The sequence below is a fragment of the Dipodomys ordii genome, unplaced genomic scaffold, assembly GCF_000151885.1.
Source record: "Dipodomys ordii isolate 6190 unplaced genomic scaffold, Dord_2.0 Scaffold27, whole genome shotgun sequence".
NCBI lineage: Eukaryota > Metazoa > Chordata > Mammalia > Rodentia > Heteromyidae > Dipodomys > Dipodomys ordii.
The window spans coordinates 2480920-2497850 of NW_012267243.1; the positions used below are offsets into that span (position 1 = coordinate 2480920).

At 47.1% G+C, this 16931-nt stretch overlaps 1 protein-coding gene across 2 annotated transcripts in view; it reads left to right on the plus strand.

The window, feature by feature from the left end:
* Positions 1 to 340: 340 nt before the first annotated feature.
* Positions 341 to 16931, plus strand: part of Ncf2 (neutrophil cytosolic factor 2) — a 29745-nt gene continuing 13154 nt past the window's right edge. Inside the window, exons 1-5 of one of the 2 annotated variants that reach the window (XM_013015785.1) lie at positions 341 to 685; positions 2851 to 2933; positions 10326 to 10434; positions 14368 to 14502; positions 15860 to 15967. In XM_013015785.1, coding sequence (XP_012871239.1) covers positions 512 to 685; positions 2851 to 2933; positions 10326 to 10434; positions 14368 to 14502; positions 15860 to 15967 — 609 coding nt within the window. In that variant the 5' untranslated portion in view covers positions 341 to 511. The remainder of the gene's footprint in view (positions 686 to 2850; positions 2934 to 10325; positions 10435 to 14367; positions 14503 to 15859; positions 15968 to 16931) is intronic. The other variant, XM_013015786.1, reaches the window with a different exon arrangement.

Here is a 16931-nt window from a genome sequence, read left to right on the forward strand (position 1 = left end):
TTATGACAGCCGATGAGACAGAAAGAAAATAAGGAATCCGTTGAATTCTCCTCTCATCCAGTTCCCTTTGGCAAAGGTGTAGAAACAAGGAGACACTCAGACTTACCAGGGTTACCTTGGCTGGAAGCTGCCACGAAGTGGGGTTGGGCAGGGAGAAGGAGAGGTGGCGCAGGGGGCAGAACCAAGCACTTTAGGGAACTGAACCGTGGCTGCACTTCTGATGTACTTCCTCCCTCTTCTCACCCCACCTCCTCACCCCGCCCTCCAGCCTCTACTTTTCTCTCAGGGTAGCTTCTGCGTCAGTTCCTGGAAGGTGGGGACATTTCCTGACACCCTTGCAACACTAATAAGTCACCCTGAAAGAGACTTGACCCCCACTTGGAACACCAGCCTACAAGTGTGGAGACGCAGGGCTCTGGGGCCACCCTACTGTGGGAGACACACCTGCTCCCTGCCTGGCCTCCCTGCCCCCCCCCCCAACCAGCTCTCAGTCCCCTGGCGTCATCTGACCATGTCCCTGGTGGAGGCCATCAGCCTCTGGAATGAAGGGGTGCTGGCAGCTGACAAAAAGGACTGGAAGGGGGCCCTGGAAGCCTTCAGCACCGTCCAGGATCCTCACTCGCGAATTTGCTTCAACATTGGCTGCATGCACACAATCCTGGGAAAAATGCCAGAGGCGGAGAAGGTGAGTGGGGTGGGGGGACTCCTCACTTCCTCTGAGCCCCTCTCTCAATCCCACGCCACTTGAGCAACCTCGTCTGATTGGGGAAGATGGAGGTTACCAGAACAAAGGTCCCAGCTAAGGTCCTGATGGACAGGCCTGGGTCTGCAGATGGGCCTGGCGGCCACCATGGCAAAAATCTCTGCTAGTTCCCATGAGTAGCAGTGGTGAGGGTCATGCTGATTCCATTTCTCAGTACAAGTCATTTCTTGTTGGACCCAGGTGCTCTGTCTTTCTACCTTGCCCAGTTATGACTTTCTAAGAATTTCACAGGCATCAGCTTTGCCTGCCCAAGAGATTGAAGAAAGGCCACATAGGAAAAAATAGGTTTCCACTCAAGTGATAATTCTGATCTATTATGCAGGGCTTTCTTTCAAGGCTTCTGAGGCTGTTGGGAAGAAAGCGTAGTGAGATTTTTTTTCTTATTTAAATAGTCCTAGTAAGAGATAGAGCATTCTAACAACTCCTTTTTGGGGATCCAGCATAAGGTAGAGAGGGCATGGAGTTTGGAAGCAGAGGAACCATGATCAAATCCCAGCTTGAGCTCTCCCCACTTCTCTCTGTCTCTGTCTCTCTCTCTGTCTCTGTCTCTCTCTGTCTCTGTCTCTCTCTCTCTGTCTCTGTCTCTCTCTCTGTCTCTCTCTGTGTCTCTGTCTCTGTCTCTCCCCCACCCCCACCCCTCTGGATTTTCAGTATTAATTAAACAAGCTACATAAACTCCTGGCTTTCAGCACCACAGGGATTTAAGTATCATGAGCATGAAGAGACATCAACTATTAAAGTACAGTACAGTGTAGCTTCACACTGCTCTCTGAAAGGTTTTGATTTTTTGGAAAAGTCTTGGCAATTGAGTTCTCCCAGCATCCTAAAGAGCCCGTGTACCCCACAGTCATCTTGTGAGCAGCAGGTAAACAAGCCCCAGTCACACCCTCCTGCCAGGAGACAAGGGCTTGCAATGCTGTGACGTGAGCCAAGCAGGGCTCACGCTGCAGAGGGGCCGGTCAAGGGGACCGGAGGGTGGTGGCAGCAGGCAGCGCTGGCCCCGCCCCCGGAGGGGGAGCGGGAGAGCAGCTGAGGGCCAGCAACAGCGTCAGCTCTGTGTTCTGAGAGGTGGTAGAGACAAAGCACACATTGTCTTGTTGGGCAAAGGAGGTGATTAGTCAGGGTGCAGCTCTCCCAGCCCAGCCTCTTGGCTCCGGCCTTGGCCTGGACGTGGGATCCTGAGCCAGGCTGTGACCGCCACCACCACCACATGCTCCCAGCTCACTGGCTCCGCTGGCTCCTGACTAGATTCCTTCTTGCTCTATTCTGCTGACCTGACATTCTCTCTTGCTCTTGTTTACCTGCCCTTACTATATATATATATTATATATATACTAATATATATACAGTGTGTGTATATGTGTGTATAATATATATTATATAACATACACATATATATACTATATGACTTGTATGTATAAGTGTGTGTATACGTATATACACATAATATGTATTCTTAGTTATACAATATAGATAATATAAATATTCTTGTTATTTATATCATATTGATATCTTAAATTTATATCATAAATCATCTTATTTGCCATTTAATTTATTAATTTGATCCTACCAATAATCTTGATTTTTTTTTTTTTGGTCGGTCGTGGGGCTTGAACTCTGGGCCTGGGCACTGTCCCTCAGCTCTTCAGCGCAAGGCGAGCGCTCTACCACTTGAGCTACAGCGCCACTTCCGGTTTCCTGGTGGTTTATTGGAGATAGGAGTCTCACGGTCTCTCTTGCCCGGGCTGGCTTTGAACCGAGATCCTCAGATCTCAGCCTCCTGAGTAGCTAGGATTACAGGCGTGAGCCACCAGCGCCCGGCCCTACCAATAATCTTGAAAGACAACTAGGAATGTTCCCATTTTACAGAGGAGAAAACTGAGGTTCCTGGAGATAGCTACAGGCTAGGCAAGGAGGAAGTGACAGCCCAGAGAGTTCTGATGCAGAGTGACTATGCTCCAGATTTCTATCCCATCACCTTGAAGAGCTGGATCATTCCCAGGCCCCTTTTTGACTCTCCCTGGGACTCATCTCACCTCTTTTCAACTCCTCGCTCACTGGCCACATCTGGACTTTTCTCTCTGCAGGCTTTTACCAGGAGCATTAACCGGGACAAGCACTTGGCAGTAGCTTACTTCCAGCGAGGGATGCTCTACCTCAAGATGGAGAAGTAAGTGGCCCAGTGCTGCCCACACTGGAGAAGGCTGAAGAGCCTAGGCGAGGGTCTCAGGGATGCTGGGCCTGGTGTGCACAGTGCCTGACTAGCCCAACCCTGGCAGAGCCTCAGGAGCGCAAGCAGGGGAGGGTCTACCAGGAGGGAAGGCGGGCCTGCCCCAGAGTATCAGAGCTGTACTCACAAGTGGTAGAAACCTCCACCGCTCCTGCCCCACACTTCAAGTGTCTCTGGTGGGGTTGTCCACAGTACCTTACACCTGGGAAGCAATGATCTCTCCCAGATGAAGAGTTTCATGAAACCCCATGAAAATTGGGCTTCATCCTAGTTAATAGGTTTCCAACACTGAATGAGTATAATTCAGCCACAAAAATGAGAATACAAACCATTAACAATATATCTTGTCAATTAATACAGATGTATGTTACATACATATTAACATTTTAAAAGTTTACAGTAGATATCTTAAAAATAGGTGTGGGGGTGGTTAAAAAACAGCACAACTGGGGCTGGGAAGGTGGCTCAGTGGTAGAGCGCTTGCCTTGCATGCCTGAGGCCCTGGGTTTGATTCCTCAGCACCACATAAGCAAAAAGATAAAAGCTGGAAGTGGCACTGTGGCTCAAGTGGTAGAGCGCTAGCCTTGAGCTGAAGAACTGGGGGACAGTGCCCAGGCCCAGAGTTCAGGCCCCACGATCAGACCCAAAAAAAAAAAACAGCACAATTCCATTTGTTTTCATAGAAGAGAGACCAGAAGGCCATCGATCTGTAGTGTGCAGACTAGATCAATACTTTGGCCTTAGGTATTTTTGGTAAACCTTTCTGAATAGCGGGATGATTTTCTTCAAACACTCATGGAACCCTGAGTGGAAAGATAAATATAAATAAATGTTAATCTCAATTCCCACTCCCCCCACCAGATGCCAAAGAACAAATAAATAAACAACAGAGGAAAAAAAACATTCTCCGTGTGAATTTTAAGTGAGTTGGGAGACAGCACATGGACCCTTTATAGACAATCTCTCATTGCTTACAAGCTCCAAGGAGAAACTGGGCTCAGGCTAAGGAAATTCTTTCCAGTAGTGAAACGGGCCCAGTGGTGTGAGTGTGGGTGAGGAGATAGGGTGGTGGTGTGCATCTGGAAGGATGCAGAGGGTACTCTGGGGAGGGGCTAGGCTCTGGTCCCATGCCACTTTGGAAGGCCCTAATCCTAGGACCCCGGTAGAAATGCAGCCTGCAAAGCCCACGTGGTCAGCTGTTACTAGGGGCAACCACAAGGAGCTCAGAATACTTCAAAGATGTAGCGGTTTGCCAATTACCTAAAGGCTTAAAGAGCAAAATCTTCCCAGAAGGGGGGGAAAAAAAAGTATAACCCAAGAACACTGTGCAGACAGAATCCAGGGCTGAAAGGAGAAAGAGTTGTCTGTCTCCTTGGCTCTGTGCACCTGTGTCACTTAACACCAGTGTGTGGCTCATGCCTGGAATCTCAGCAAGCAGGGATATAGAGATTTGAGACAAATTATTAAAAACAAAACAGGCTTGGGCATGGTGGTACACAACCGAATCTTAGCTATACAGGACACAGAGGTAGGATCAGGGTGTGACAAGGCCTATCTGGGTAAAAGCACAAAACCCTATCTAAAAAAATAAAGACAGGACTGAGGCATGGCTCAAGTGATAAAACTCTTTCCTGGCCAATCAGATGCTGACTCCAAACCCCAGCACCCAAGAATATCTAAGAAGGTCAAGCACAAATCCCCCAAACTGTGTTAAATCTCAAAAGGCAGACTCTAAGACTGTGTCTTTAAGTACCTCTCATAGGCTAGCATAAAGACAACCCACAGTAAGAGGAGCTGTTCCCAGAAGGAAGTTTCACATGCAAATGCTTGCAAGTTCCTAAGCCTGAAAGGCTAAGATCTTGAGGGAGTTAGTATAAGATCCAAGGCTGAGTTTCTTGAGCTTTCCTTCCCAGGCTAGATTCGAGCCATGACCTTCAGATCTCAGCCTCCTGAGTAGCAAGGATTACAGGCATGAGCCACCCAGGCCCAGCCATTCTGTAAATTTCTTAAGAAATCTCTACACCCCTACAGGTATTTTAGTACTGAGATAGGGGTTCTTTAATACATGCTTGTTGAATTAATTCAATGAAAGTGAGCAAGTCTCTACATCAAGAGACTCATAGATTAAAAGGAGGAAACAAGTCACCAACTAGGACTGGGCAAGTCCTCTGTGAGTGCTGTACTTAAATTAGTGCCTCGAGCAATGATTCCTTACTGAGTGGTTAAGAACCATGTTTGAATGCAGAAGGACTTGTTTTAGAGTGATAAGGTCCCTCTCTCCCCAGCCATCTCAGGTCATGGCATCGCTTTCCTGTCATCTAGAAGTTCCAGCAGAACAAAGTCCAAGCGCATTTCCCAAGAGGCAGGTGGTGTCTTATGTTATCCTGGCCATGCTGTGTCCCCTCTCTGGCCCTATACTTGTCAACCCAAAGTTGTTTGTAAAAAGTGAGAGCCCCCTTCAGATGTTACGTAGAAAGGAGACCTGAGCCGGGTGCCGGTGGCTCACACCTGTAATCCTAGCTACTCAGGAGGCAGAGATCTGAGGATCATAGTTCAAAGCCAGCCTGGGTGGGAAAGTCTGTGAGACTCTTATCTCCAATAAAAACTCAGAAAACTGGAAGTGGCGCTGTGGCTCAAGTGGTAGAGCTCTAACCTTGAGCTGAAGAGCTGAGGGACAGCGCCCAGGCTGAAAGTTCAAACCCCACAACCGACAAAAAAAAATAAAAAGGAGACCTGCAGTCAGTCCTTCCTGCTGAGCTCCAGATGAGAAAGGATGGAATCAAAACCCCTGTCAGAGGCATAGTACAGTATCCCAAAGATTTTTGATATGTTAGCTATGGGTGTGTGAACTACAGGGATCTGGGCTACGTGGTAGCTACATTGGTAGCAGGAGAGCAGCAGGAACTTCTGTGGTTACTAAGAAACCTTTCTAAGGCCTGTTACAAAAGAGGTTGGATGAGGAACCTTGTCATGCTGCGAAGCCATGGTGGGAAGCCCCAGCCTGGGGCCACAAGGGCTGGCACTGCACAATAGGGTATTACTGAGTATGGGTGTGTGGAGGGAGAGAGACAGAACCCTCAGAGCCTGTGGGGAGCAGGTGCTCCTGCTGACTCCACAGGAGGCTTTCACATGGAAGAGGAGTTTGAAGAGGAGCTAGAGGGAGGCAGGCCTGTACCCACCGCCCACTGCACCACACATAGGGCTGAGCTCTATTTTGGACTTTTCATATTGAGCCTATTCAGACCTGTACAGCAGGAAACAGAGCTTTGTGTCAAAGCATGGCCACCTACACCCTGTGGATGCACTGCGGGGGGGGGGGGGAGAAGAGAGACCAAGAATAGAGAGGGAGGATGCATTCAAAGACCTGTTTAAAATGGGACATTAGAGTTAGAAAACAGTGGCTCAGGCCTGTAATCCTAGCTACTCTGGAGGCCAAGACCTGATGATTGCAATTCAAAACCGACCCAGGCAGGCTAAGTCCATGAGATTGTGTGTGTGTGTGTGTGTGTGTGTGTGTGTGTGTATGTGTGTGCGCGCGCGCGCGCGTGCTGCAACTGGGCGTTGAACTCAGGGCCTAAGCTCTGTTCCTAAGCTTTTTGTGCTCAAGGCTATTACTCTACCACTGAGCCACAGCTCCATTGCTGACTTTTTTGGTAGTTAATGGGAAATAAGTGTCACATAGACATTCTGCCATGGCTGGTTTTGAACCGCAATCCTCAGATCTCAGCCTCCTGAGTAGCTAGGATTACAGAAATGAGGCCCAGGCTTTGTGAGACTCTCATTCCCAACTAACCACCAAAAAGCTGACAGTGGAACTGTGGCTCAAAGTACTAGAGCACTAGCCTTGAGCACAAAAGCTAGTTTGTTTGGGGGTTTTGTTGTTGCCTTGTCACTCAGAGCAAGCACTCAGAATAGTCTGTCAGTTCTTTCTCTGTCACGCTAGGGACATCTCTAGGAGAGGGAGAATTACAAGGTGAGGTTTGCTGGGCTCCTGCAGGTCCAGGTAGACCCAGGCATGTCTCTTCACAGCTGAAATCCATCTGCTTCGCCTGCTCAGCAGGGAGGAAGGCCCATTTGTAAGTTAATGCTGATGACACTTTAGCGTGCCCTCTGAGACCTGCCATGGAAATTGTAGCTGCTCAGAGAACAGGACACCTGCGCCACCACCTGCCCCCTCATCAGCTCAGAGAAACAGCTTGGAAGGATGGACCGCTGATGCCTTCGTGCTATCTCTCCCTTCCCACAACTTGGGGTCATGTGAAAGATGTGTGGCGATGACTTTGAAATGCCCATTGCTTCCTAAGGAAGGGCGCCCCGGCTTTCACGCATTTTATAACTATCTCTGTTAGCGGCAAGGATATTGGAGAGAGCATGCTCCTGTTTCAAACCCAGACTCTCTTTCTTCTCCCGTTGCCCCCTAGCCACCACTGCCACTGTTTGTGAGCTGCTTAAGATTGAGAGGGAACCAGTAGCTCATGCCTATAAATCTAGCTACTAAGGATCTGAGATCTAGATGATAAAAGGTTCCAATCTGAAAGACTCCCTCTGCAATTAACTAGCAAAATGCCAGACTGGAGGTGCAGCTCAAGTGGTAAAGCACCAGCTGTGAGCATGCAATCCTAGCAAGAGCACAAGGCCTGAGTTCAAGTGACACACACACACACACACACACACACACACACACACACACACACGTACGTACGTTCATCCAGTAGGGATGGCAGCTCCATCTCTTCCTCTAACACCTGGACCCTTAGGCTCTCTCTTAGGCCAACCAGCCCCTCTGGTCAGCTCTAAGTCTCCTTATCTCAGTCCCAGCGTCTACACTGTGTTTTTAATCTCATGAAAATAGCTAATACAGTGTAGAGTTTTAAATAATGCTATGACAGATGATTGGTACATGGGTTAAACATGTTGTACTGGGGTTTTGAACTCAGAGTCTCACACTTGCTAGGTAATTCTACAATTGGTAGAATTTAGAACTGAAAAAAAAAATTAGGAACAAATGTGTCAGGGACCTTTTTTGCATATAGTGTTTACAACATCCCTGTGAGAATCGCCATTCTTTTTGTTTGCTTGTTTGTTTTTTGTTTGTGTGTGTGTGTGTATGTATGTTGGTTGTAGGGACTGAACTCAGGGCCTGAATGCTGTCCCTGAGTTTTTTTTTTTTTTTGCTCAAGGCTAGCACTTTACCACTTGAGCCACAATACCACTTCTGGTTTTTTCTGTTTATGTGGTACTGAGGAATCAAACCCAGGGCTTCGTGCATGCCACATTCCCAGCCCAGAATTGCCATTGTTACTAAAGATGAGGAAACAGTGAAGTAACTTGACTTTCCTCACCGGACATGAGTGGCAAAGCCAAGACTCACAGAACCACACAGAAGCTAGTTCCTCCTTTATAGATTCTTTGTAGATCATCTGCAGACAACACAGTCCTATATGACAGGGTGATGATTCAAGGATCCACCAATAGTGAGGCCTAGTTCCTGGCTCCTGTCCCTGCCCTCAGGAGCCCTCCCTCCACCACACTACCCCTTAAAGATCCTTGCCAGTTCTAGGTGGCAGTGGCCTAGGAGCTTTCAGCCCAGCTGCCCAAGTGGGAGACACAACCTAATAGCCAAGATGGATTCCTGTGTACCAGGGGCTTAGTGGAGGGACAGGTGGGCTGGGCTGGTGTTGCTGTCCCCACTCACTGTAATCTAGCAGTGGTCCTCTTCCATCGGGGCCTCTGAAGGTCAGGGCTTCCTCTGGATGTGAATCTTAAGTCCTGCCCACAGCCCTGCATCCATGATGTGGGGGGGTCCCCATTCTAGGTGAAATTCCAGGTCATCAGCCCTAATATAGCTTGAGCTAGTCAGCACACCAGCAGCAAAGTCCATGCCATATCAAAAGCAGCCTTAAAAATACAGACTAGCTTCACCCCCTTTTCCAAAGCATAAGGAAGAGGCAGGATGGGAAAGGGGATGGTGAGGCCACAAAACTAAGAGCTAAATTGGACTCAAGGAAGTCCCAGGATGAAAGCCAGGCGCTGGTGGCTCACGCCTGCAATTCTAGCTATTCAGGAGGCTGAGATCTGCGGACTGTGGTTCATAGCCAGCCCAGGCAAGAAAGTCTGTGAGACTCTTATCTCCAAGTAACTACCAGAAAACCAGAAGTGGCGCTGTGGCTCAAGTGGTAGAGTGCTAGCCTTGAACTGAAGAGCTCAGGGTCAGCACCCAGGCCCAGAATTCAAACCCCATGACCAAAAAAAAAAGTCCCAGGATGAGTCCTCTTTGTTCCCTGCCCCTCTCCAAAGGGACAATCTCTCCATAGTGCTTTCAAGGCCTCCCCTTCACTTTCAAATAAACTTAGGATTTACCTTAAGAAACAAAAAATCTTCAACAAGTTTGACAAGAAGTGTACTTGTTACCTTACTTATGTAACCAAAACCCCTCTGTACATCAACTTGACAATAAAAAACCAAACAAACAAAACGTCTTCAGCTGGACAATGGTGGCTTATACCTATAATCCTAGCCACTCGGGAGGCTGAGATTTGAGGATCATGGTTCAAAGCCAGCCAGGCAGGGAAGTCTGGGAGACTATTATGTCCAATAAACTACAAAAAAAAATATCCAGAAATAGAGCTATGGCTGAAGTGGTAGAATACTAGCCTTGGACACAAAAGCTCAGAGACAGAGCCTAGGCTCTGAGTTCAAGCCCCAGGACTAGCACCAAAAATAAGTGAATAAATAAATAAGTAAATAAAGTCTTAGGAAAATGTACGCATTATCCTGCCCATGCAATTGTAACCCCTCTGTACAGTATGTTCACAAATAAAATAAAATTAAATAAAAAAAAATAAAGTCTTAGGATCAAGCAGTGAGGGGGGGAGGATGTTGTAAGCAGCTTGAGGAGGGGCCATTGCTGCTGTGCTAGGCAGGCCTGACCTTGGGGGGGTGGGCAGTCAGGAGAAAGAATGCTCTGAATCAGCTCTGAGACTTGGCAGATAGAGGCGTGGGCAAGTGTGGCTTTGCTTAGAGCTCTTAAAAGAGTGTAAAGGCGGAATCTGAAGGCCAAACCAGGTTGTTGTTGTTGTTTTAGAAAGATGGGAATGGTATACCATCTATAGAGAAGAAAATCCCTGTGACCATCCCAGCCTAGAGCCCTCTGGGACCTATGAGTCACTATGTCTGCAGAATCCTTGCACCCAGGGTGGGTGAACCACCAGAGCAAGCTGAAAGAAATCTGCAAGGCTGCTTCCTCCTGTGAAATAGGGATAGGAGAAGCAAGAAATTGTCTGTTCTGCATCTTTTTCTCCATACTTAGACTGCTTTATTTTCTGTCTGCAGATACGACTTAGCTATTAAAGATCTTAAAGAAGCCTTCACTCAGCTTCGTGGGAACCAGCTGATTGACTACAAGATCCTGGGGCTGCAGTTCAAGTTGTTTGCCTGTGAGGTCAGGACAGGGCTAGGCTGGGAAGGAGGGCTACCAGGCACCATGGGCTGTGACCCTTGTGGATTCTTATGAAAGTCATTGTGACTCTTGGGCCTGAGGACTCAGATTTTTTTCCCTCCTTAAGAAAAGACTCAGAGATCTGGGGTCCGGAGGTGAGATCTGAGGATCAAGGTTCAAAGCCAGCCTGGGCAGGAAAGTCTGTAAGACTCTTCAGTAAACTACTCAGAAGTGGCACTGTGGTTCAAGTGGTAGAGCACTAGCCTTGAGTAAAAAGAAGCTCAGAGACAGAGCTCAGGCCCCGAGTTCAAGCCCAGGACTGGCACAAAAAAAGAAAGAAAAGACTCAGAGCCAGATGTTTGTGGCTCATGCCTATAATCCTAGCTACTCAGAAGGCTGAGATCTGAGGATCCCCATCAAAGCCAGCTGGAAAAGAAAAGTCTGAGAGACTCATCTCCAATTGATCACCAAAACACCAGAAGTAGATGTATGGCACAAGTGAGTAAGAGCACCAACCTTGAGTGAAAAAGCTAAGCAAGAATGAGAAGCCTTGAGTTCAAGCCCCAATACTGAACCACTAAATATATAAATAAGAAAGGAAGAAAGGAAGAAAAAAAGAAAGAAAGAAGGAAGGAAGGAAGGAGGGAAGCAAGGAAGGAAGAAAGGAAGGAAGGAAGGAAAAGATCATGTGGACTGGAGATATAGTTCAATGGTAAATCACTTAGTATTTGCAAGGCCAAGGATTTGATCCCCAACACTATTTAAATAAATAAACAAACAAGTAAATAAATAGCAAAGAGATTCAGATGGTTCAGACTCCTCATGGAGCCATTAGTTACCTGAAGCAATATGTTTTTATTACTACTAGGCTTCAAAATGCATGCAAAAAAAAACCCCTCAAACAAACAAACAAAACCGTGAGCCCATTGGTCTTTCTGCAGAGAGACAGGACCAGTGTGCGGATCTATAAAAGTATCCAGAATAATTTGCATGTTCTATTTGCTTAGCATTACACTAACAAACCCAAACTCATGGGTTCAGTCTTCTGCAGCAGCTGCTGTAACCGTGCTAGGTTTTCAGGTTTCTTTCTCTTTTATACACACACACACACTCTCTCTCTCTCTCTCTCTCTCTCATTGCTATTAATAGTTCTCAACCCCGAACTCGGTTGTCACTCAGAGAGAGTGAGGACAGCATGGTAACAATCTGCCCCTTCTCGCTCAAAGAACAGCTCAAAGCAGGAATCTAAGTAAAGCTTTCCATAGAAGGACAATGTCTGTATTACCAAAAAGGAGAAAACGTAGCTGGCTTTGACTTAGCAAGTAAATGTCCTTTCTCTAAACAACCCTCCCCTCCCCCAAACACATACTTGCAAATATTACGGGTGTCTTTATTTAGAAGAATTCCTGAGTGGGGAGTGGAAGTCCCCTTGCTTTATTTTCTCAGGCATGAGAAGTCAAGTGTTCCCAGGGTTGCTCAGGACTAGAAGTAAAAATAGAATCCACGGCTGCCTTAGGTCCCTGGGGACATGTGGCCCCCCCCATCTCCGCCCTCCAGGAGGCTCAGGGCTCACACCACTTCTCCTAATCTGGGAAGATGAGACTTTGCTTTGGGAGCTTGACCGGCATTTAGCCAGATGCTAAAGGAGTCTCTAAACTATGGCGCTATTGATCTGCAAAACATTCTTGCATGCACTGTGGGATCTTCAGTGCCATCTTTGACCTGTCCCCCACTAGATGCTAGCCGCTTGTCACTACGCACCGCCAGTCACTTTGTACAGCTGTAAGGACTAGCTGACCAGTTGGTCCTTTTCTAGGGAAAAAAAAGGATCAAGCTACAGTGACGTCCAAGCTGAGCTTCATGGGGGAAAAGTCCTTTCTATAGCTGGGGTTGAGATGACCTGAGACATGGGAAATAGAATCATGTACAGAGGCTGCTTGCCTCAAAATCCCACATTCTGTCCTGATAAACCCATCTGAAGTTTAAAATATCCAAAGTTGTCATTGTAGACACCCAAGCTACTGGACAGCATAGTTTAGCAGCCTAGCCCTCCAGTGCTGGCTACCTTGCTTGCCCTTGTGACCATGAAGCTGACTGAGACCACAGCCCAAGACCATTGCTTGAACTGCAAGAGAATGTCATCGCATGCATCCCTCATGTGGGAAAAGATCAAAATGCAAACTGAGAGGTACATTTCGATCACTTTTGCACTTTTGTAAAGGCAAAATATCCCAAGACAAATCATCCTCAGCCAGGGACCATCAGAATGCAGAAGATATCAGCACACAGATCCTCAGAATCAGTTCTGGAAGGAAGTCCAGATCTCCACCTCTAATACTGGTCCTGGCTGCACTATCTAGCATAGCTTTAACTCCTTAGACAGATCACTGCTGCTGCGCATGCCTGTGTGGTAAGTGAGTGCTGCTGGTGAGAGGCCACTGTTCCTTTCATATAACAGCTGCGTAGGGCTGCCTGAGTCTTCACGGCACCTGGTGTCCTTAGAGTGAGCCAAGGCATTAGATGATGTGTCAAATCCTTCACTCCTTCTTCTCCACAATACCCTCTTTTTTCCACTTAAATAGGGTTTGTTTTTTCCTGCCAGTCCTGGGGTTTGAACTCAGGGCTAAGGTGCTTGAACTCAGATGCCCTGGCTGGCTTTGAACAGTGATCCTCAGATCTCAGCCTCCTGAGTAGCTAGGGTTACAAGCATGAGCCACTGATGCCTGGCATGTTTTTGTTTTGGAGTGTGTGTGTGTGTGTGTGTGTGTGTGTGTGTGTGTGTGTGTGTGTGTGCATCTTATCAATGCATCCAGTTGTTTGATCCTGTAAGTTGTTAAGTATGATGATAAAAGAAAAAATCCTGAGCCTACAACCCAGCTAAAGACATGGAGGATGAAGTGATTATTGGGTTTGCCGTCCCTTCCCTTTTCTCTATGTGGACTCCAGCTCTCTCTAGCTCAGTCAGGCTTTGCCCATGGATTTGCCTCATTTCTACTGCTGTGTTCCAGTCTTGTAGTCATGTAGCCCCGGCCAGGCCCTGGTGCAGAACGGTGCATGTAGAATCTTCTCTGATCTTGTACCTGTCCTGTGGCTCAGCTTAAGCTCGGAGGCAGGATCTGACTGACAAGACACACACCTATGTTTTAGACCCAACTCTGCCTTGTTAAGAGGCCCTGGGCAGGTATCTCCTCCCCATCACTACAGCACAATAGTTCTTGTCCTCTTCTGACCTATTGGCTGTTAGGGTTTACATATGATGTGATGCTTTCTTAATGCCATGTTCGTGCTTGACATTAGCAAAACTAATTTTTTTATATATTTGAGGGTTTTTCTTCAACTAGAATCATTCCATTTCTATCTACCTTAATGGAAACATGCATTTTGTTAAAAAAAATTTTATTGTAAAGGTGATGTACAGAGGGGTTCTTTGCATAAGTCAGGTAATGAATATATTTCCTTTTTTTTATTGGTCGTGGGCTTGAACTCTTGGCCTGGGTGCATCCCTGAGCTCTTTAGCTCAAGGCTAATGCTCTATCAGTTGAGTCACAGTGCCACTTCTGGCCTTTTCTGTTTATGTGGTGCTGAGGAATTGAACCCAAGGCCTCATGCATGCGAGACAAGCACTCTACCACTGAGCCACCTTCCTAACCCCTATATTTCCTTTTGAACAGTGTCACTCCCTCCCATTTTCTCCCTCCCTCCCCTGCCCCCTCAACTTGTATAGTTCATTTCCAACATAGTGTCTAAGTGAGTATCACTGCTGAATTGCCTCACACTTTGTCACACTATTTTAGTGCAAGATTGACTCATTAAATAATTTCCATATCTCCAGGAGAGCTGGGGAAGGAGACATTCCCTGTATGTTCATAGAAGCTCTTTTCTGGCACCTGGCCTTAGAATGGTCTTGAGTCTTGTGTGTGATCTCTGCCTTTCTAGGTGTTATATAATATCGCTTTCTTGTACGCCAAGAAGGAAGAGTGGAAAAAGGCGGAAGAGCAGTTGGCAGTAGCCATGAAGATGAAGTCAGAGCCCCGGCATTCCAAAATTGACAAGGCCCTGGAAAGCGTCTGGGTGAGGGTGCTGCTGATGTTGGGGAGGTGGACAAGAGAATTACTTGGATTCTTGTTTCTGAGGACACCATGAATGGGAGACTTCATTGCGTTATTCCAGTTCAGACCTTGAACCTGTGCTAAGAAGTCAAGGCTGTGAGGTTAAGATGATAGAAGCTCGAGTCCCTTATAAGTAGGGCTCCCCAGCATCCCCTAGGGAAGAGGATATTAGGAACTATGCTGTGCTGTGCAGCCTCCAATCCTGTAGGGCAGTGGTCATATTTGTTAGTTCACCTTGGAGCCCTCAGAGCCCCACACAATGCCAGAATGATGTGCCTCTACACAACTTATCCATTGATAAATTGCCGGTGACTTGTGGCTTCTGCCTGAAATCCTAGCTAATCAGGAGCCTGAGATGTGAGGATCGAGGTTTGAAATCAGCCTGGGCAGACAAATAGAGACTCTTACCTTCAATTAACCAGTAAATAAACAGGAAGAGGTATGGCTCAAGTGGAAGAGTGCCAACCTTTAGTGAAAAAGCAAGAATGTAAGGCCCTGAGTCCAATCCCCAGTACCAGTACACACACACACACACACACACACACACACACACACACACACACTCAACCCAATAACATCAACAACAATGAAAATCAATTATAGAAGGAATGAGGAAAATTATCCATAGCTTGAGCACTTGCATTTGGGAACAAAGCTAGTTTTCAATTAGATTTCTTTTTTAACAAATATATTTTTATTGTAAAGATACTGTACAGAGGGGTTACAGTTACATGACTAAGGTGATGAATCCATTTCCTATCGAGCATTGTTACACCCGCCTTTGTTATTTCCCCTACTAGCCAAGTCAGTCATTGTAGACCTGTCTACATCTGCAATGCTGGTCAGTCCCAAGACAGCGCTGCTGCCATTATGGCTTAAGTCCTCGTGTCCTCTATGCTGGGAGAGAACCTCCTTCCCCAAACACCACGGAATGGGAGGGGGGCAGTCCCTAGGGAAAAGAGGGTGCTGGACAAACAAATGAACGTAAAGTCACGTTAAAGCCAGCCATTCCTCCCTTCACATTCCAGATCAGTCCTTCCAATTTGGAAGAAAAAAAAAAGTGCTTTCATGAGGTTGTTGCAACTCTTCCATAAGAGCAGCAGGAACAAGTCTCGTCACCCCTATTTTCAGTGTCGTTGTAGGGGGGAGGTGTTCTGGTCACCTGGCCACCTCCTTGGGGGCTATGGCTGAACCATCTAGATTTGTGCAAGCACGCGCCCTCTGATGCTTTCACAATGATGCAATCAATGCTACAGGCATTTCTCAGAAGCCAGCACATGGTTGAGTGACAGGTGGCTGTCCTTTATTCTATGCTACAGAAACAGAAGCTGTTCGAGCCGGTGGTGATTCCCGTGGGTAGGCTGTTTCGACCAAATGAGAGACAGGTGGCTCAGCTTGCCAAGAAGGATTATCTGGGCAAGGCTACGGTAGGTGCAACTTGTCTTCCCTACCTCCTGGGTCCTGAGCCATGTGGGGCAGTATGGGAGGGGCTCTTGGGAAGAGAGGGCCCATCTCTGGCTCTGCCCCATGATGACAGCTAGTGTCTAGCTTACAGTGATAACAACGGGCTTAAACACGGGTAAATGCTACTAGTGATTTTTCTATCGGTTCCTCCCATATCTTCCTTCCAGCCTGGCCCTAGACCGAATCCCCCTAGGTTACTCTGGGGCTGCTGGGTCTTGTGACTAAGCCCACAGAAAGGAGACACAGCTAGGAGGTGCTCAATGAACGTGGAGAGAACCTGTTAGGAGACAGAACAACCTTGGCTCAGTGCTCCCTGAAGTCTGACCTCTGTGTTCTGAGGAATCTCTCCCCACTTCCACAGCCCTGTGACCAGACGCCGCCTTCACCTGGGCTCATCCTGAATCCAAAACTGCCTTGGCACCAGTGGCTCACACCTGTAATCCTAGCTACTCAGGAAGCTGAGATCTGAAGATTGTAGATTGAAGCTAGCTGGGGCCATGAAACTCTTCTCCCCAATTACACACACACACACACACACACACACACACACACACACACACACACACACACTGGAAATAGAGCTGTGGCTCAAGTGGTAGAGTGCTAGCTTCAAGCACAAAAGCTTAGGGACAGTGTCTAGGCCTTGAGTTCAAGCCTTAAGACCTATGCCAAACAAACAACAACAAAAGTGCATTGGCTTTGACTTTTGTAAAGGGGCTGGGTAGCTAGATCTGGTAAAGCTGCAGAAGCCAGAAGAACATGACAATAAAAATACTCCAAATATTCACCAGTGAATGAATGGATAAACAAATCCTGGCATATATATGTGATGGAATATTATTCAGCCTTAAAAATGTGGTACAGAAACAAAAGCTGTATGAGCAGTAGTGGTGATGTGGCTGAACTTTGAAAACATGGATGAACCTT